Genomic DNA, 19,946 nt, shown 5'->3' with positions numbered 1-19,946 from the left:
CCTGACATCGTACACGGAAGGTCAAGATGCTGGGGACATTGGCGTCTTGTCGATCGCTGTTCTCCGGAAACTTGACTTGTCTTGCATCGAGTCTAATCCCGTTTGTTGAGCAAACGACCGACATTATCAGTCATCCGACGTACCATTATTAGATTTGTATTCCATTATGGTTGATGGTGGAAGGTTCAGAACCTTCCGCAGAGTATCACTGGTCTCCATGTTAACCCCAATAAACCATATTCTCAGCGGCGAATCACGTACCGAATTTGCTCTCTCAGCTTAGGGTCGCCATCCACTCTGTTCCACACTGTGACGATATCCTCACTTTGCCTTACACTAAGCGTGCACCCACAGATTTCCGGCCACTCGCTCCCTCCTTCGCTGCCATCCTCAGATTTTCCGGTGGCGGAGACGCCTGATTTCCCCTTGGGACTGTCCTCCACTTTGCTGCGGCAATTGTCGAATTGGTCACCAATTATTGCTAACACAAGATCCTCCCAGAAACGATCGGCAATGCCCTTTTTGAGGCGTATGATCCATTTTCCGCCAGTAATATTCAGTGGGTCCTCCCACACAGGTCGGCGTATACCTGCATGGAAAAGAAGATAGTCTGTAGTGGGTTGCAGGGATGATGGAGGCGTCAGATGGGTCCACAAGGACCAGAACGATTCGACCTCCAGATCACTTTAGCGCCCAGTAAAAATGAATGAGGTGAATGGCATAAGCTTACAGAACTAAAAGCCGCGATCTTTTTTATCCCTTCTTCGTAGCTAATGATTTTGTTTCCGGGTGCGCGTTGTTGTCTAAACCAAAATACCCAACTAAACCAGAGAAGCGGTCAAAAGGGATGCGATCGCTGACACGGAAAAAAATACGAACATACGTGTTTCGTAGTGGATGGACCTGTGATGCAGAAGCAGAGGATGTGGTGGAAGAGGATGTAGGATCCTTTGAAGCAACTGGCTGGGAGACGTTTACGCTGGTGGAGAAATGCTTTGAGCTTGGGATACGCTGTCTGGAGGGCGTTGTGGCGGGTGCAGTGGGTTGTGCAGAAGAGTTGGAGGGCGAGAGGGCGGTGGATGTCGTTGCGGGCGTTGTTGTACTATTTGCAAGAAATCTAGAGGCGGAGTGGTTGGAGAAATAGCTTGCCATTGAGTGATGTTATGTTGTGCGGTAGTGAGAGCAAAAGAAAAAGAGAAATTATGTGTTACGTAATCCACGCTCCTCTTCTTCTTTCCTCTCTGCATGATCCTTCATGAAGCTCATGCTACGCCCTGAATGGCGCCTCTGGCCTCTTTCTTCGTTTTTTGGTGTCCTTGACATCAAGACAGGCGTTACTGTTGCCCTCTTATTTGCTGTCTGTATTTTCTCTTCGTTTCAGTGTCTCCTCATAGCCTTACCATCGTTTAGCTTCTCAACAAGGTTGCTGGTGTATACGGATTAATTGCCGTCTTGACCGGTGCAGGCGGCTCGTTTGCCCAACTGAGTCTCTACATATACTCCGTTATCGCCCTTGTTGCCCTAGCTTGGGGCCTTCGAGTAGTCCAGGAAGTGCGTCAACCGCAGCCTTGTCAAACTTATGTCACATTCATCTGACACTAAATATCCAACAGGAGGATCCCAAGAAGACCCTCTATTTCGCTCATTTATTCTTCGCGGATCATATATTTTCTACTTCGTGGACAGTATTTTTCGCTGTAGGCTGGTGGCTGTGGAATCCTCACGATGGACAGAGACAGGCCAACTCAGTCGCGCAGCAGAAAATGATGGAACTCGGTAATTCGTCCGCCACGCATCTCACGGACGAGGAGCGCAAGGAAGCTGCCTTGGCCATATGGAACCACGAGAAGGGACTTGCTGCCTTCGTTATAATCATCTCCTGGATATTCAAGGTTCGCTGACCAACTTCACTTCCAAACCATAGCACTTACCTAACTTGTGTAGATCTATTTTGCACTCCTCATCTACTCTTACGCTATGCACTTAAGGAAAGGATCATACAGGTCTCTCCCACTTTCACGAAATGCCTACGCTTCTTCAAATGTTGCATCACATGCAGCATACGACGCACTTGCCGAAGAAGACGAAGAAATCGAAGACTTCTATCGCGTCCCACTCCGTACACCTCCTGCTTCAGGTCACCGACGAGGTTCAAGTAATAACAACAACTCATCTATTGCCAGCTTTGCCGACTTTGTCAGCGCCCCCGGCCGAACACCACGCAAAAAGGGCTTTGGCAGTATCTCTATGGGGAAGGATAGAGGGATAGAAGAAGAGATTCTGTTCGACGAAGATGAACTAACCTATGCTGGCTCAAGTTCCTCGAGAGCTCACTCAAAGCTCGGTACGGAGAGCAGCACGACTGCTGCTAGTGACGAAGAAAGAGCCATTAACGGGCATGACAGTGGGAAGGGAAAGTTCACAAGGAACGATTGACAATTTCACTCCTAGTTATCGACTGATCCGGTACTGTGAGACCATTTCCTATTCCGCTCCTTTGGTACTGCTGCACATCACATATACACATCTCCCAACCCACTCTAGCTCGGATCTCTGGAGTTTGTATCTATTAATACGTACATGTTCAAGACGTTATTCGTCATCCATATTTTAATTCCAAAACCTTCAAACAGAAGATGTACTCACCTCAAGCAGCCTTATCCCTCCGTTCAATTTTGATGGAATAGGACTGGCGGTGGCAAAGGAATGGTTGGGCTTGAACCTTCGTAACCAGGGGGCTGGTCCACATCCTCAGCTTCATTCGTGGGTGTGTCGCCGTCGCGAGTCTGGTCTCTTTCAGTGTAGGAAGGAAGTCCGTCCCGAGTTTCATTGTTTTTTGTGTCACTGTAGGGTCTTCTGTCAACGTTGGAATATGAACTCTCTCTGTTCTCCAAAGACGGCCGTTGGGAACCTGGCCTTGATGGCTCCCAAAGGGATGCGTGACTTTCTTCATTTTTTTCTCTTCCTAGCGTATCTCGTCGGCGTTTATGAGCCCTTGGATTTAGGATCATGGCAGCAACCACAATGACGCCGTCCAGTACCTTTGTCGCAGTATGTATCAGTTTCAGAAACTAAGTGCAAATTTAACAGCTTACGACGACCAACGAATACGTCACTGCCGCAATGGCATCGAACTTCTCTTTGAACGCAAGTGATAGAAGGTTGAAGACGCCACCCATGATATCGACCCATATGAATACCATAGATATCCCAATCACCTCTTTGTATTTGTAGATTTCCCAATACTGAGGGAATAACGCCAGAGAAACCAAAATCGACCCGAAAATGCCAAAGGCGTCTGCCGCGGCATGGTTTCCTCGATTGTGTGATGGACGAACGACAAGAACTATGGTGAGCTCTAATATACCAAAGAAAATAATGATAATCGTGGTGAGTATGACTGAAGCGCGCAACGATCTCTGTGAACCGTAGTATTGGCACTGGAGGTGCAATTACGTTAATTTCCGAGTCTCGCTACGTGCTATGGTAAAGGTCGAACTCGCCTGTCCCCAACTGAGAAACGACAAAAAAACAAAAATCTGGGGCTGAACCTCAAGTGGAATGTTTAACTTCTGTAGGAGGGCGTAAACCCCTTGAAAGACAGCAGAGATTCCCCAAAGCAGCCTGTTTGAAGAAAGATGTGTGAACAGGGAATATGCCAGTGTCATCGAGGTGTAGGAGCTTACATGAGCCAATGGGACAACCCTTTAGTAGATTTAGTTCGATAGCTTTTCCAAACCTGAGGAATTAGTTGGGCAGTCCAACATATCGTTCCTAAATGGGATCATTAGGGACCGTCATATTGCTGAAGGTATTTGCAAGAAAGTATACCGATTGTTCCAAAAAGATTCTCTGCAATTTTGTTGTGCATTGCGGATTATTGCGGATGAATGAACGGTGAATATTGACAGCAAACCAAGGAAGACGTATATTATTCATTTTATGTGATGTCTGGGATCACGCTAATTAGATTCCAAATCCCAAACTTGTTTGCTGGATATGCCTCCGGTGGGGATATGACGCGCAGGCAGCTAAAAATAGACTTGCTTCTGGTGCCGATCGTGTCTCTGAATACACGCATCCCCTCTGTACGTACCTCTACAGTGTTGAGCTACTGAGTAATCTCAGAAATACATGCGGTCTCTCTTGCCATCACACACCTAATGGTAAGCCATACTCGAACACCGTTCTGGAACAACCTGAGTACGGTGACTGGGCGTTGCCTAGGCTTCAATGCTGACCCGAGTACTAATTCATTGCTCATCGTAATGTGCTTCATACCAGAGAGAAATGGTTGTAGTGACAATTTGCCGTCGTCCAAGTTCAACCGATCCCAAGCATCATGTTCAGAAAATACCCAAAAGGTTTGATATTGTAAGTGATATTCGTAGATAGCTAGTGGTTTCTGAGGTTGTAAACAGTGTTTCCATAATAGAGGCCAGTGCCTGCTGAAGTGAGTGTCAGAATTGCGGGAACAGGGCCTTTGGCGAATCGAGGAAGTGATGATAGGAATAGCAGTGCCGACGCTCCTAAACATAATGCATTAAATAATAAGCATGCGCAGACGGAACAGTCATTGTTCTCAACTTACCCAGAGCACCCTCGAGACCGTTGGGTGTTCCCTTGCGTATGCTATCAGCACTCCAAAGGTACAACAGGCCAACACTGGCAGGCATTATATTAGATGGTACTAGTAGAGACGTTCAAGGAGGGAAACCTACCCAACACCAGCAACCAACGATGGTATGGAACGTGTCCTAGCAAATCCAGTCACACCACCCACGATGCAAAGTCCTCCCATAGTGTAAGCGGGGTATGCAGACTACAGATACACGACACGGCTCAGCAATCATAATTCAATCTGTTAAGAGGGCAAATCACATCACCAACCATTTTTCAAAATTGAGCTCAGTTGGACAAAGATGTGTGTAGATCGTTGGTAGTTAGAGAACAAGAAGGATGCGTATGTCTTCCAGACTTCCTCCGGCATCTTTCACATTCTCATACCCCGCATCCATTCCGCATCCCCGTGGGTGATTGCACGGCTATTTTTGATCCCATGTTTACCGGGGTCCGGCTCAACAGTCCAGACCCCACAACTTCAACAAAAGGCCTCCACACCGAGACCATCATCATACATGGCTAATGGTCGGATTGAACTTGCAAAAAATAAAATAAAATAATGCTTCAAACTATATCTAATCTTGTGACGGCCGAGATTTCAACTTCATTCTTTCCAAAAAGCTACTATGTAGTACATTTAAGAAGAGATTAGTTGTAACCTCCTCCTGAAGAGCCGGTCCAAACGCCAGGTCCTGGGATTTGGTAGTTGTTGTGGTCAAGAGTCTTGTCGTACAAATTCCACACAATTCCGGGAGTGTCGTAGTTATAAGTGCCTAAACGGTCAACAGCGTCAAAACCAATGCTGTTGTACTATGGTCTGATGGACGATTTCATACCAGGGAATTGAGAGTCCCCCGGAAGACTGGATCCTCCATTGGAAGTGACCCTAATCTGAACACAGTTCATGTAAAGTTGCGCGCCACGAAAAGCGTTGGCGCTATAAGGAACATTGGCCTCGTGAAGAGCGATGATCTCAGCTAAGTTTATTTTAGCTGGCGAACTTGTACTCTGGCGAAAAGAGCCTACGTACGACGAAGAAGATAATCACCAGCAGGGATATTGGGGATGGTGATGCTGTGCTTTCCCCGTGCATTGAGGAGACGGTCAACAGCCCATTGTCCATTGCTGTAACCGTCGTGGAAGAGTTTGGTCCAAACATTTCCATTGCCATTGGAAGAGGCAGGCGCAATATAGACAAGAACTTGATTTCAAGGACTGCTCAGCAAACATTGCTACTCTGAAGTCGAAACACTGGTACGAACCTGGTCCCTTGTGAGAACTAGCAATAATATCATCCTGACGGCTAAAAGGTGGCATCTCCAATGAGATCTGCACAATGACTGATGTTGATTCCTACCTATCGTGGAACCACTCAAAAGTGACCCTGTCTCCAGCCTTGACATTGATGGTGCGAGAAACGACTGTGACACAGGTTGAGAGATAGTCGGGTCAAAAAAAAAAGTTAGTCACCGCGGTTGTTGACATTGCAAGCAATGTTGCCCTGATTCAGGTCCTTAAGAGGGTTATTGGTTGGCGGTGAGCGAACATATTGGTCAACTCCATTTCCTTGGTCAATGCCATTAACCCAAACACCCCAAACCCGGGTATGAGCCAAAGCTGTAGCGACAAAAGACGTCAGGATCAAGAGTTTCTGGATCTGCATGTTTCGTAGGCGACTCAGTCTGAAGCTTTTGCCTTGCAAATGCCTCAGTATAAATACTTCAGCGTACATATACCCCGCAAAATCATCGCAGGTTCATAAACGATCGAAGGATACATCGAGGTAGCCAAGACATGTCGTTTGCAGATACACATCCCTTTGGCATCGATTTGGATACCAACCGGAAGATATAAAATGTATAGCCTGCCGCCGCGAGCTTGGAGTAAATGATTATTTTTACCGAAGTGCCGCCTAAACGCCTCGTAGAAAGGGAGAATGGCGAGGTTCAAAGAAAGATATTCATCAAGATAACTCTACTGGACAAAGACAGAGGAAGACCGAACCTGCACTTTGAATATTTACTAGCCTAGTATTTCGGGTTACTGCATGGTCCAGTATAGTTATCCGAAGGGCTGTATGGCAAATTTGGTCCAAACTAAAACTTGAAACTAAATTAGTGAATGTGACACATATTACCGCCTTCCGCATCGCGGAGAAAGAACCAGATGGCCAAGAGATTTGTGCGTACCGTCAAGTTTAATCACAATGAACCGACTGGCTCCTTAGAGTGCATGTGGTCAATCACTTTCCTTCCGAATTCATGCGCAACCATTTTGGTTTTGACATCATAGATCTAGGGTAGACGACAGAAAAATAGGTGTTTAGTTTGGGGTTTCCGTTAGCTAATAGTTAAAAATCGCCTCGAGAAAGATATTGGCGATGAGATGTTTTATTATATCGAAACCATAATCTACAACAAGGTAGACAATAATGCAATTCTAGCGTCTAGTTAGAACGGTATTGGGTTTCAAATCATCGTTGATACGAACTCACTATACTTTTGACTGAGTTCTAGGGGTCACCCTACATAGCACGCCCTCGTTTTCTTCGCCTTTCGTCGGGGTTTTCAGTGCCTTCTGTGTGCGATAGCGCCGAACCCTTGGGCTGACTGACTATTTTGTTAACAACAGTATCCCACATGGCGTCATTCACACCCTTGGCTTTACTGAGCTGTGAACGTAGCTTCTCTACCTCAGATTCTAGTTCTTCCACCTTGGTCTTGAGAGCAAGAGAATCTGAAGTTCCGGCCTTGGATATCGACGAGGGTTCGACGAAATAGGAGTAGTCTCGCAAAAATTCTTCCTGGCTATACGATGAGAACTCGTCTCGATATCCCTGATAACGCAAATAAGCGAGTGCGGAAACTAGAAGCTTAACATGATATTCTTACATTGCGGGTACTTGGCAGGATCAAAGATATTTCATGGGCCTCGCGAGTTTTGGGGTCGCGCATTCTTTGGAATGGCATGATTGGCTTGACGGGTAAGAAGTCCTTTGTATCGGTGCTATTTCCAGGCCCGAACTCCAGATTGGTATGGCCAATTAAATCAGGAGGCTTGATCATTGTCGAAAGGTAGGCTATCGACATCCCTTTATGTGTCGATATCGTGCGAAGCAGCTGATGCGATGGTACATCGTACAAGTGGATTAAACCTTCTGAGGTGCCAACAAGGAGGATAGCGGATGTTAAGGAAATACACATGCTCGTTATCGCTTGCCTGAACTTCGTTGTTGGAATTTAATTTTGAGACCATAGCGGGATTGTGACGCACCCTAAATTTATTAACCTCTTTCGTCTTGCTTCGCGATCTACATCATCATCAACACGTATGATGTCCGTTACGCCCGCGCCTCCTATAGCTTCTGTAACAACACCGCTCAATTTGGATTCTCGTTCATAAAATAGATTCATTTGGTGAACTGAACCATCGGAAGATGCTGCGAAAAATAATCGTTCTGTGACATCCCACGCGAGATATGAGATCGGTCGAGGAAATTGGAAGGTTGTTAAAAGCGATCTGGTAGAAAGGTCCCACAACTAAGAAACCACTGATTCAGAAACTGACAATGACAGCAGAAATAATTTACGGACCTTGACGGAATGGTCAATTGAGGATGTTAAAACGCGACAATCGGGAAAGAGACCGATGCCGCATATAATATCTGTGACAGGAAGTGTATGATCGGAAAGGGTACAGTAAGGCACCGCGAGCTCTCTCTGCATGTCCTCATCAACTAATCTGAATACCATGTATCAGTTAGCGGCAAAGGAGGAACGCGAGGTCATATTGACCTGGATACGGACCAGACGCTCACTCCTGAGTCATCGCTTCCAGAAATCAGAGCAGCACCATCGTTTGTAAAACGAAGTACGTTGACTTGTCTGTAGTGCGCGTCCCATGAATTGAAGAGGACACCCGATGACGTCTGAAATATTGACTAAATTTTCAGACCAATTACAGTGATAGGGAACGAACAAACCTCCCATAAGTATACTCTGCCTGTAGCAGTTCCACCTGCACATAGATCGCCTCGTCGATCGAGGGCAATGGCGGTCAGCTTCTCAGGGAGCACGATTTTAAGACTAATTTGGTCCTAGTTCAATCATTAACTAAGCTCTAGGTAGAATTGATGAAAATGCCTCACCTTTTGGAAGTTGTATACATTCAATATAGATTTATCGGGCTGGGATGCAAGCATTATCCCGCCCTGCGTGCTGTTTGATTCGAGCACTGCCAGAGAATGCGGGCCGGCATTGGTCTGCTTGAACGACGCAAGTGTTGCACCTGTTTGAATATCATGCAAAAAAATGGAACCAGAACCAGCACCGGATGTTGGAGGAGCAGTGGCGCAAAGAATTGACTCTTGTAGAATCATGGAGGGAAGAATTAAGGTGAAAGCACTCTGAGCGAGTCGGCCCAACTTGAAAAAATGTGCACGTGATGCACTGTAATGAGACGGTTACTCCATCCGGATTCCGACTTCGTGTGTGGCGCATGCCTCCAGAACATTCCTTATAAAAGGTCGACTGTCCCATCGACATCCTTGTACTTTCTTTCCTTTTATCTTCTGTATTTCTATAATGTCTGGCCTCTACGAAGAACTGGGAATCTCAAAGGATGCCTCTCCGGAACAAAGTACGTTTGTTATTTGTATTCTCTCATATCATCTGTTATCACTAATGAGGCCCCTCTTCTCTCACTTCAGTCCGGAAAGCTTACAAGAAAAGAGCGTTGCAAACTCATCCAGACAGGCTACCTCCAAATGCAACTCCCGCTGATAAAACTTCCTCAGAGGAGAAGTTTAGGAGGGTATGGCGCTGTTTCATTTGAATCATCACTTACTTACAGACATTGCTTACCCGTGACTCCACAGGTCAACAATGCATATGAGGTCCTCAGCGATCCTAAGAAACGAGCCGTTAGTGCATTATATCAGACAGATGTCTTCTTCTGTTTCATTAACTGTTGCCCTCTGTTAGGAATACGACATCCATGGTGTCTGGCCACCCCCCGAAGCGGAGGAAATACACCCCACCCATAGACAAGGCTCTAGGTCATTCTCTGGAAGTCGTCGCCCTTCTAGGAACAACAGCTTTCCCGATCCTTTTTTCCCTCATCATCATTCTCCATTCTCTGCATTCGAGTTCACAGATCCATTCGAGTTGTTTAATTCAATCTTTGAAGGCGATCCTTTCTTCGGTGGGCCCTCTCGCCATCGACACCCTTCATTCTCTCCAGCAATGGATCCGTTTGCCCATATGCACCGAATGCAAGCGGAGATCGAATCCTTCATGGACAATATCGATCGGGATCCTTTCAGCATGTCAGGTTTCCCTAGGTTTGGTTTTATGCCGCCTATTCCCACTGCTCCGGCGATTGAATCCTCTGCATTCAACAACAACCGCGGAAAATGGGTATCAGAAAGTTTTATGACATCTACTGTGAACGGTGTCACTCAAACGATCCGTAAACGTGTTGACTCCAATGTGAGTAATTTCCAGTGTGACTTCTCTCATTGACTAAAAGGGTATTGTTTCGCGCAAAGGGAAATGAACATATTCTTCGGACCTTACCTGACGGGCGCGAGGTCCGCACTATCAACGGGGTAGAACAGCACCCTGCAGGACATATTCCCCCTCTTCCCGCTCCTACAAACACTTCAAAGAGCAGGCGGATTTCGGACCAACCGGCACCCCTGTATCTTCCTCCAGATACTGTGCACCCACAACCAATGGTGAACCCCTCAGGAATGGCTTATGGGGCTTCTCCGCCTCCGCCTCCACCTCCCTACTCGCGCCATTCCACACGTAAGGATCTGCTGATGAAACATTTATTGTCATGCTTAAGTTGCTTATGTCGTATAGCAACGCCTATAATCAATAACAACCTTGGACGGAAGCGGAGGAGTTCTGAGAAATGTACGTGATTTTTAGCGTTTGTGCATAGTCTGCATTTCACAAACCGGCCCTCTGGACCCACAGATTATCAATCTCCTTCTAGCACCAGTTGAGCCCTTTCATCAATGATAATATGAATAACATGAGGAAGTTAGCTAACCATCTCACTTCGTAGGTGCTGACCCGCGATCACACGAAGATAGACAACGCAAGAAAAGATGGTGGCACTAGGTGGTTTTCATTTTTTGTTATCTCTCCACGTTTTTTTCATTTCGGTTTTGATTGACCACATGTTTACCTTTTTCTTTGCCTTTTCATTCGATCACTTTTTTGAATTTTGGCGAATTTCCCTTTTTTTTCTTTCTTCAAACCTCAAATCTGTACATTACTATTGAGTTCACGTAGTTAGTAGACAAATCCATGTGTTATTGAGTGATATTATGTCGTATTACTCTCTATGTTTTAGGAATAGTACTGGCATATGTTGTAGCAATCTCCTGTATTTCCATCATCATTCCACCCTCAGTTGTCGGCAATAAAGACTGTTTTCGCCTTGCATGTCATTTCACGATTTCATTCAATGATGATGCATACCTTTCAAATTAACTAACTAGCTACATTGAATTCTGTGATACTGGACAGACAACGATGAGCGATGTCGTTTCTATAGTATCCTTGGATTCTAGATATGGGATATTCGAGCCTATTTGAGGTACCCAAAGCATGTGGGTAATACAGTTTGGCATGCTACAAAAGCTAAGAGTAGAAATAAACAAATACAGGAGGTTCCATATTTGAGGGCATGGCAGATAGAATGGATTATTATAATCAAAATGAAGCCGATGAAATCCGATACACTGCGACCAATACATAATTGCATCCATAGATCAGTTTCAGGAGCAGACTTACTGCGCAAAGTTATCGAAAGCATGAATGGATAACGGATTTCAATGATCTGATGTCAATATAATACACATCCTGTCCGCCAAAGAAAGCAAAAAATGTCAGTACATAATCTACATTAAGAAAAGAGAACACAGCCTTCCAGCGCGCTGAGAAAAGTAATGAGTAAGGAATGAACAAGATGTCGGCACACTACAAACAAGAATACACGCGTATTTGCGGGTACGATGTGGATTCTCCGCCTCTCAAAGTTGGAGATGTAGATTTACGGGAATAAAACTAGGCGTCAGGTATATCGTGATTGAATACAAGTGAACGGTGCATGGGTAAAAGAGTGCAAAGATGATCATAAATATACTAATGAAGTTGATGTGTAAAACATTCCTGTGGGTGTGGGCGCGATTAATGATTTTGGATAGATTCGGAAACTGATGATAAAAGGGTTTGTCTATACGACTATTGGCGTGTTCCGTGATTGCACTGGGGGGAAAGCTGATGACATTGGTGATACTTGTGTTGCACCATCTTCGATATTCGAAGGTGTTGGCGCACCAGGAGTTGGTGTACCAGACATGGCTCCAGATGCTGAAACCTTGCCAATAAACCATGACTAAGATATGGTCAAAAAAGCAGAATTAAATAGATGCAGTATTTCGTGCTTACTGGAACCCATCCGCGATCTCCGCCGACCTCTTTTACAGCCTATGGATATCAATGAGCAAAGATGAAGCGCTTTAGAATATAATCAGGTAATCTTACGTATGACCAATGATTGTATCGCTTGAACACCCTCAGAGCATCATCCTTGACAAGGTCCAACTCTTCATCGCCTTTCTTCTTGTAGTCCATCAAAGCTATTCCAGGGAAACTCGTTGAAATGATGCTCAAGGGTAAAATCGGAGTTTTTGAGACAGGCGTTCCCGGAGGTGACCCTGAAGAAGAGCCACTCTTTGCAGCGGTGGCCTCGGCGATGGCTGAGGCAACTGGGACATTTGTTTCCAAAAGACATCCAGCTGGAACCCAGCCCTGTTTAACAATATCGGTTTCGACAATGCCTGACCCGGTTGGATCCCGTTGAACCACCCACCAACCCCGGGCGCGAGAGAGTATAACAAAGGTGTCGCCACTATGGTGATGTGAATAGAGGTGTGATGATAGAAGAAATTCAAACTTACACGACGACATCGAACTCGTCATCTTGTTCAGCCATATAAGGGTAAATAGCAACGGCATACGAAACTCCACTAGAAGAGGCTGGTGGCATTTCTCGTGCGCTGCTCGTGGTCTCTTGATTTGGCTTGGTCGAATCTCGTCCATTTCCAGTTTGACTCGAACCGACCATCGTAGAACCACTTGATGCACTCATTGTTGAATTGGTTGAAAAATTAGAAAAGTGTGACGTGTGAATGGTGGCAGATGCAGGCATTTCTTCCTGTCGGGAACCATCAGCTGCAGGAGAAAGCATACTGGCCTCCGGCCACCCGGGCTGTGGACTTAGCCCTGTCGAAGGTGCTGGGGTAGTTGCAGATAGATCTTGAACTTCTAATTTCGGAGGTCGGTGTGTGGTGCGTGATTGTGAAGGGGCTTTTTGGTGTCCATGAGTTGCACCCGTGACCGTAGATTCTTGCGATATTACGGAGGAAGCTTTACGAGCAGCATGTTTCTGTTGTGCAACCGCAATGGGTGAGCGGATATCCTTGATGTGTTTCAGCATGAAAACTGGGTTTTTCTTCGCATCCTTAAGCTTTTGGAATAGCAAAAGCGGTTTCTCATCGTAGCTTAAACAGCGTTCTATGCGGTTACCTGATTACGATGGTAAGTGGATGCAGAGGCATGAAGGTGACATGGTGCCGTACCAGATGGGCCATAGCAGATGAACATCGCATAACTTTGCCAATTATCATTGTTGATACGATATTTCTTGAGAGCCGCGGGAAGGACTTTCCACGTCGGATCTTCTAAGCTAACTTTGAAGCTCTTGAGGTTATCCGAGCTCTCTTGCTTTGACGGCTTGAGGGACCCAGAAACAGTAGCATCAGGCTGAGGAGGGGGTGTTCGTGCCTTCTCCGCTGGAGGTTGTGGCAAGGTCGATGGTCCGGCATTTCTTGAATACGACGAAATGTCGTGTTCAACCCGTTGAGGTGATGGATGAGGCGATTCTATGTGCGTATCTTTAGTCGGAGATTTAGCCCATTTAAAGGAAGGTTGCCTCCGAATGACGGGTTGATCGTCCTAAAGATGTGAGACTGAAAGTCAAGAAACATTTGATAGAGGACATACAGGCCGCCCCGATGATGCACGTATTGTGTTGAACTCATCCACGAACGTCTTTAAGGCAGTGGACAAGCTCCGATTTTCCTCCTCCAGTGTTCGCAGCCGTTGAGCTATCAAATCAATACTTCATAAGATAGATTGAAGATATATTAAATAGCGAGTTTCACCTTGGTCCTTCACAATGGAATGCAGCTTCTCGACATTTATGTTTTCCACGCGCTCGGGAGCTTCAGCTTTGAGTATGGTCAACCATGGCTTGACTGAGATACAGGTCCAGAAATAAACGGCTTACATGGGGGGACATAGTGATGCTCTTGGATTGGCACATTCTGTGCGAGTTTAACTTGATAAATAGCTTTCAGTATCGCGAGTCGTTGGCCGATGGTCGTAATGCCTAATGACTTGAGTCCATCCGAGTCCAGCTCGCACAGTGAATCTCCTTGTATTTTATGTTCTGAGGTTTTGTGATAAGAAGATATCATACATGTAAAGAATGCTAAGAAACATGTACCTCGAATTTGACTTTCGTACTGACGATAGCCGAGGCTTGACAGCCAATTATGAACATCTGTTTCGTCCCAGTCAAGAATGTGGCGGTCAGCGGCAAGGCCGTCCATGTTGATATGAATGTATGGAGTATCCTGTATATCAATCTCGTAAATAGAATCTGATTATGAATGGTGAAGAACGAGAGACAAGTTGGACTAACGAAACCGTTAATGCAAGTCAACAGCAATGAGTCTGAGTGAATCTTTATTCGGCAATTCACTTCACGTGATTTCAAAGTACAGTCTCCTTGAAATCAAGGGAATGCCTCCAAATGCCGCTTGAATTCATCTGATCTAGCTTCACCGTTCAAGGTTCAAAATGAAAGTGCAGAGGCGACAGAACTGACGCCGTGACCATATCTAAACTGACTAGGCTTGTCTCAACAACACTGACATACTGGGAGAATATAATTACACTGCGGTGACATTGATGTATATACACATTTACGTTGGTATGTAGTACGAAGTTACAAAGTAGATAATGAAGTAAAATTACAGTTCACCTGAATATGTGTCCCAATAATATGTTAAAAAAGGCCACATCTACTGACATAAATCGTAAAATAGATCCGTCCTGGTTCAAAGCTAACGATACCCCACCCTGCCACTACCTGTCACGTCCTCGACTTCAGTGAATGCAAGGAATGATATTCCAAGTGTCAGATTTGCTGGAGAAGTCATTTCCACTAATATGCTCTCCGACGACGGTCGTCCAATGATTGCAGAGCGATGATCAGGACTTTCTGGAAGCGTTGCTGAAATGAAGTACCCGACAAATGCAAGGAGCCGGTAATTTCTGATATCCATTTATGAGAGATTCGGGGAAGGGCGTTGTATTAGGGTACGTGTAGTTGTTTTGACGACTATCTTCGTCAGTTATCCGATCTCATGAACAAACTCTGAGGAAAAGTGCCGTGTCAAAATCCAGGACTTGATCTCGATAATGGAGGTGTTGGATATCCCTGAGCACGATTTGCGCTTGATGCTGGTGTGAGCACATTTGATTTGTTCGGTGAATGTCTGCTTAAAGGTGTTTCATCGACAGCAGGTGTGCGAGGTTCTTTCATGTTCTTCAGGACAAAAGCGGGATTTTTCTGAGCCTCTTTAAGCTTCTTGAATAGGTATAGGGGTTTTTCTTCCAGCTCCAATTTCCGCTTCGTTCGATTGTCTAGTATTGAGAAATATTTAGCTTGGTTTTATCATAAAATTAAAGACGTACTGGCAGGACCGAAACTAATAAACATCGCATAGTTTGGCCATTCATCTGTGTTGATACGATGCTTCTTTAATGCAGCGGGAAGAACTTTCCATGTAGGGTCGTCTAAACTGACTTTGGTGTTATTAGGAAAGTTATCAGGAGTCTCACGACCCGAAGGATTTGCTATGGAATTAAGGGTAGAGCTTTCTGCAGTCGATAGACTGGCAACGCTGCCTCGAGCTGTCTCGTCGCCAATTGCGAGAGAATTCCCTGCCGCCTCCATCTCGTTACTGAGATAAGGAACACGCTTTCGAATTTGATTCGGATTCTCATCCTATATTGTGCTATGAGACACGCACGAATGAAGCTCAAGGCACGATCGCTTACAGGGGATCCAACAGTAGAACGAAGTTTGATGATCTCATCAGAGAAAGATCTCATTGCGAGGGCCAGCGTTCTGTTGTCCTCTTCCAACGTGCGGAGGCGATTAGCTGGATGGTAATGGACTAAGTAAAGAAAAACAAAGATAATGGGGTAAATGATCACACCTTGTTCCTTGATAGTGGAGTGTATTTGTTCCAGAGAAACAACATCAGCAGATGAAAAGGCTTCAGCTAGACGTGGTGTCAGCAAATTGTGAAGCCTCGAAAGTCAACCTACATGGTGGAATGTAATCGTCTTCACCGAAGGGTATATTGTGAGCAATTTTGAGATGATAAATCGACTTAAGTATCGATAGACGTTGTCCTACAGTGGTGATGCCGAAAGCCTTGAGCCCATCAGAATCTAACATGCACAGTGAATCCCCTTGTATTTTGTGCTCTGGACGGAAACTTTTATTACAATGTTACAGTTATTGGTAGAAATGCAAGAGACCTTTGATTTGTTCCCCGTATTGAGAGTATCCGAGACTTGAAAACCATTGATATACATCTGATTCGTCCCAGTCTAGAATATGTTTGTCGGCAGCAGGGTCGTGAACTGGCCGCTCCATGGACGATGATATGTTATTATTTGGTAAATGATAAGCGGTATGGAGAAACAAAGAGAAAGCCGGTTTCAGCTGCTATATAGTTGACTGAGGAACGAAGATGGCAGCATGGGTGGTTGATAACCCTCTATTAAAGAGATTGGCTTGAAAAGGGCCCATTCACCTGTTGACAATGATGGCAGTTGCGCGTTAGTTTCCAGACACGTGCTAGAAGGTTGCACAGCCACGCACCAACCGTCCCTGAATCTGATCACTCGACCGTGACTTGTACAGTTGTACAGGTACTACATACTTGTACTCACAGACTTGAACTAGCTAAATCGGAGCTTCGTTTAGGCCACATACATGGACGATCCATGGGCCAATGCATGGGGTGAACCTTCCAAGACAAGTCCGCACTCGCTAACATCCACCTCTGCTTGGTCTGTTCCCGCCATCTCCACAACACAGAGTGACCATGACACCGGTGAAGGCGATCTCTCGCTCCCTTCTTGGTCTGCACAACCAACAACAACACAGTGGAATGACCCGGATACTTCTGAAGCATTGTGGACCAATGACGCATCTACCATCTGGAATCCGTTTACTTCAACAATTGACAAGGGGTCTTCGAGTCCTGATTCCCAGTCTGAAAATAACGTTTCCCTGTCCGAGCCAACCAATGATGTGGAGAGGTCTTTAGGCTCTGTGACTCCTAAGGATACTATCGCGTTTGGTTCGCCAACATCGACAACTTCGGACACACCACCACCACCACGTTCCCCTCAGATAATCCCTACATTACCTCCCGCTCTCTCTACTGGACCTGTGGATGATCTTGACGCATTCGGTACATTTGAAACAGCTAATGAAGGTGCAGACTCCGAAGACTGGTCAATATCTAGACCCGGCTTCTCTATTCCTTCTGCTGATGCCGCTGTTTGGGATGGGCCATGGGAGACATTATCTGCTCCAACAACTTCAGATGCGCAAAGTACAGCCAATCTGGACGTGGATGATGCTTGGGAAGTAGCTCGCCGACAAAAAGAAAAACAAGATGAACATGTCGTTCGTATAGCCTCATATGCCATACGCACAAGACATAAACTGATTGATCTGTAGCCACCAGAGCTATTGGCCTCAATTCTTCAACAGTTCGAAAGTTTATCTGAAGATCTATGGTCCGACTCCACGCCGTCTCGGACTGACGCTCTTGGCTCACAACTCCCTACAGATATGGAAGAACATCTTGGTCTGTAAGTTATTTTATTTTGCATTCAATTGCGCCTCCTGATGGCTTATTCCTTTGCTTAAGAGCCCCTATCGTCGTTAGACTGGTTCCCGAAGGCTTGACACTTCCTGTTAGTGAACCATTTTCGAAAACATTTACTTCGAAGCAAATGTCTGAAGCTCTCAAAATGACGCGACACACACACTTGACAAGAATTAGTCCAATGACGTTCTACATGTCCTCAAAGGGATTAACTTCTTGGGAAGCCTCCGTGAAGGCAAAGCCTACTTTTTTACAAGAAGACTTTACTCCGGCAGGCTGGCGAATACTGGAAACTCAGAAGCCTGAGGCGTCGCCCGCAGATGATGGCAAAAAGAAATCCAGTGGGGGGCTTCTCTCATTCTTTGGAAGGAAGACAACGAATTCTCCTTCGGATAATCAGAACGTAACTGCTGCAAGGTCGTCCTCGCCAATAAATCTCTCGGGTACATCTTCTGTTAGGCCAGGAACATCTCCTCGCCCAAGCATTGACAGCAGTCGTCGCAGTATAAGTCAAAGTCAGGCTGGTAGTTCCACTGCCCCACCTTCGCCTAGTGTTGTAACATTTACTACAAATACTCCCCCAGTCTCCGTTAAGGACGTTGATATCTCGCCAGAGCATGTCACGGCCACAGTTGTACCAGCTGGTTCACCTGATGCGGAAGTGGTGCCACAACCATCGGCAGTATCTCGATTTCTGGGTCGATTTTCCTCCCGTCCTTCAAAATCAAATGGTCGAGATTCTCTGACTCTTTCGTCCGACGATCTTGAATTTCTCTCGGATGTACCAACAGTGGACACAAGCCCGGATTCAAGTATGGGTTTAGATGCGCTTAGCATGATGATTAAATCACCGCCCATTCAGACTGCTTTACCTCCCCCACTGAAGCCGCCTCCTAGAGCTCCTCCACAGATATCCATGCCCATACCACAGGAAAATCCTCCTGTTGATGACTTTCTTTCTTTCTTTGATAATGATAACAACATGCAACCGGTTCCAGCTCAATCCCAATTGCCAATAAAACCAGTGCCTACGCCACTTGTCATGGGTTTCACAACCCAGGCTCTTCCTACAACCACTAAAACAAACTCTGTAAACACATCAGAGCAAATGCTAGACTTTAAAGGAAACGTCAATCAACCTTGGCCCTCATTTGACTACCCTTCTTCCACACCAATGAAAAAACCTGCTCCGACAAAACGGCCATTTGTCGCCATAATGTCGACCTCGTCATCAAAACCAACATCCGCTAATCCCCCTCTCCTTCCAAAACCAACTTCAGGGTTTGTATTATCAAATCCTCCATCACTAAGCAGACGTACAACTGTCGGATCTGGACCTGAGTCGCGCAGTATATCACCTTTGCCACCACCGCCCCCTTCACGAGCACAATCTCACCTCCCACCTTTAATACGGGATAGTGTCCCTCCTCCACCACGGCCCTTAACAACAACTATTGAAGACGATGACTTTTCGGAGTTCCTTTCCTCCCCTTCTGATAATACACAAAGTCCGCAGTTATCACTTGGCAATTTTACACCATCACAACCCAGTCTTAACCAAACTACTACTCATTCCACCAGCAATCTTTTTGATGACTTTGACGACTTTGTTACCCCACCTCCGCAACCGCCTGCAAAGCCAATTCCCCCAAAGTCATCTTTTCCACTCAGTCGGTCGCCATCTGTCCCAAAGAATGCAAATCATGCGCATTCAAACCATCACAAACCGATCAGAGTTGCTAACCACTCTAAAACTTTAAGCTTGATGGAGAACGTAGCAGCACGCGGACGTTGGTTGGCGCCTCCTTCTCCACTTCCTGAAGCTTTACCTCCACCCGAGGCAAATGGTGTATCTTCTACTGTCGACTTTTTCTCCAGTGGATCGTCGATGCAAGATCAACAAGCAAAAGCTACTGCTTCACTTACTGCCATCGCTGCTGCATCTTCAACTAGCCAGCAGCCTCCACTGTTGAACTTCGGGCCCCCACCGGCGTCAAATAGTACACTCCTCACACCTATTCCACAATCGGCGCAGGCTACCTTTCCTCCTGCTACAAAATTACAACCTTTCATGACGCCACTGGCTGCGCAGCCTATTTTGCCTGCTTCAAATGGAACGAAGACAGGTGGGCTGTCAGCCCAAGATTTGTCTTTCTTCGAAGGTCTGTGATATCATGGGTGTTCTTTCTCGATTCTGCATAGATGTATCTATATTTTTATTTGTTTATCATCGCATTGTAATGAAGCCACATCTCGG

General features: G+C 45.8%; 10 protein-coding genes across 10 annotated transcripts; 3 read left to right on the top strand and 7 right to left on the bottom strand.

The window, feature by feature from the left end:
• Positions 1-21: 21 nt before the first annotated feature.
• JR316_0008096 (Eukaryotic translation initiation factor NCBP) lies at positions 22-1,152 on the bottom strand (the record flags this gene model as incomplete). Its single annotated transcript, XM_047893812.1, has 5 exons — positions 22-92; positions 144-208; positions 262-674; positions 731-821; positions 884-1,152. The coding sequence occupies 5 exons, from the start codon at positions 1,150-1,152 to the stop codon at positions 22-24; spliced, it is 909 nt and encodes a 302-aa protein (XP_047747127.1).
• Positions 1,153-1,255: 103 nt separating this feature from the next.
• Positions 1,256-2,436, top strand: JR316_0008095 (Inositol phosphorylceramide synthase regulatory subunit kei1; the record flags this gene model as incomplete). Its single annotated transcript, XM_047893811.1, has 4 exons — positions 1,256-1,357; positions 1,411-1,551; positions 1,614-1,892; positions 1,945-2,436. 4 exons carry the CDS (start codon positions 1,256-1,258, stop codon positions 2,434-2,436), a joined length of 1,014 nt encoding a protein of 337 aa, XP_047747126.1.
• Positions 2,437-2,484: 48 nt separating this feature from the next.
• JR316_0008094 (uncharacterized protein) lies at positions 2,485-3,871 on the bottom strand (the record flags this gene model as incomplete). Its single annotated transcript, XM_047893810.1, has 7 exons — positions 2,485-2,566; positions 2,647-2,656; positions 2,723-3,041; positions 3,096-3,440; positions 3,504-3,624; positions 3,687-3,774; positions 3,832-3,871. The coding sequence occupies 7 exons, from the start codon at positions 3,869-3,871 to the stop codon at positions 2,485-2,487; spliced, it is 1,005 nt and encodes a 334-aa protein (XP_047747125.1).
• Positions 3,872-4,395: 524 nt separating this feature from the next.
• JR316_0008093 (TMEM14 protein-like protein) lies at positions 4,396-4,893 on the bottom strand (the record flags this gene model as incomplete). The annotated part of the gene is made up of 4 exons (XM_047893809.1): positions 4,396-4,529; positions 4,592-4,665; positions 4,722-4,822; positions 4,891-4,893. 4 exons carry the CDS (start codon positions 4,891-4,893, stop codon positions 4,396-4,398), a joined length of 312 nt encoding a protein of 103 aa, XP_047747124.1.
• Positions 4,894-5,271: 378 nt separating this feature from the next.
• On the bottom strand, positions 5,272-6,286 carry JR316_0008092 (putative endo-beta-1,4-glucanase D; the record flags this gene model as incomplete). The annotated part of the gene is made up of 6 exons (XM_047893808.1): positions 5,272-5,396; positions 5,460-5,600; positions 5,654-5,824; positions 5,886-5,926; positions 5,981-6,044; positions 6,094-6,286. The coding sequence occupies 6 exons, from the start codon at positions 6,284-6,286 to the stop codon at positions 5,272-5,274; spliced, it is 735 nt and encodes a 244-aa protein (XP_047747123.1).
• Positions 6,287-7,147: 861 nt separating this feature from the next.
• Positions 7,148-9,001, bottom strand: JR316_0008091 (Pre-rRNA-processing protein IPI3; the record flags this gene model as incomplete). Its single annotated transcript, XM_047893807.1, has 7 exons — positions 7,148-7,459; positions 7,515-7,842; positions 7,897-8,162; positions 8,217-8,364; positions 8,418-8,551; positions 8,606-8,719; positions 8,771-9,001. The coding sequence occupies 7 exons, from the start codon at positions 8,999-9,001 to the stop codon at positions 7,148-7,150; spliced, it is 1,533 nt and encodes a 510-aa protein (XP_047747122.1).
• A 205-nt stretch (positions 9,002-9,206) lies between these two features.
• JR316_0008090 (DnaJ-like protein subfamily B member 8) lies at positions 9,207-10,754 on the top strand (the record flags this gene model as incomplete). The annotated part of the gene is made up of 7 exons (XM_047893806.1): positions 9,207-9,261; positions 9,332-9,435; positions 9,500-9,544; positions 9,606-10,112; positions 10,172-10,433; positions 10,491-10,544; positions 10,699-10,754. 7 exons carry the CDS (start codon positions 9,207-9,209, stop codon positions 10,752-10,754), a joined length of 1,083 nt encoding a protein of 360 aa, XP_047747121.1.
• A 1,120-nt stretch (positions 10,755-11,874) lies between these two features.
• Positions 11,875-14,317, bottom strand: JR316_0008089 (Protein STE50; the record flags this gene model as incomplete). The annotated part of the gene is made up of 9 exons (XM_047893805.1): positions 11,875-12,036; positions 12,090-12,128; positions 12,186-12,552; positions 12,602-13,229; positions 13,283-13,658; positions 13,707-13,810; positions 13,868-13,933; positions 13,993-14,154; positions 14,212-14,317. The coding sequence occupies 9 exons, from the start codon at positions 14,315-14,317 to the stop codon at positions 11,875-11,877; spliced, it is 2,010 nt and encodes a 669-aa protein (XP_047747120.1).
• Positions 14,318-15,165: 848 nt separating this feature from the next.
• JR316_0008088 (Sexual differentiation protein ste4) lies at positions 15,166-16,440 on the bottom strand (the record flags this gene model as incomplete). The annotated part of the gene is made up of 6 exons (XM_047893804.1): positions 15,166-15,416; positions 15,468-15,780; positions 15,834-15,937; positions 15,995-16,060; positions 16,107-16,268; positions 16,323-16,440. The coding sequence occupies 6 exons, from the start codon at positions 16,438-16,440 to the stop codon at positions 15,166-15,168; spliced, it is 1,014 nt and encodes a 337-aa protein (XP_047747119.1).
• A 342-nt stretch (positions 16,441-16,782) lies between these two features.
• On the top strand, positions 16,783-19,859 carry JR316_0008087 (uncharacterized protein; the record flags this gene model as incomplete). Its single annotated transcript, XM_047893803.1, has 3 exons — positions 16,783-17,484; positions 17,539-17,672; positions 17,732-19,859. 3 exons carry the CDS (start codon positions 16,783-16,785, stop codon positions 19,857-19,859), a joined length of 2,964 nt encoding a protein of 987 aa, XP_047747118.1.
• Between the last annotated feature and the right edge of the window lie 87 nt (positions 19,860-19,946).

The sequence above is a fragment of the Psilocybe cubensis genome, chromosome 7, assembly GCF_017499595.1.
Source record: "Psilocybe cubensis strain MGC-MH-2018 chromosome 7, whole genome shotgun sequence".
NCBI classification, from domain to species: domain Eukaryota; kingdom Fungi; phylum Basidiomycota; class Agaricomycetes; order Agaricales; family Agrocybaceae; genus Psilocybe; species Psilocybe cubensis.
The sequence above is the reverse complement of the archived record's forward strand: the minus strand, read 5'-3'. Positions and strand labels throughout refer to the sequence as shown.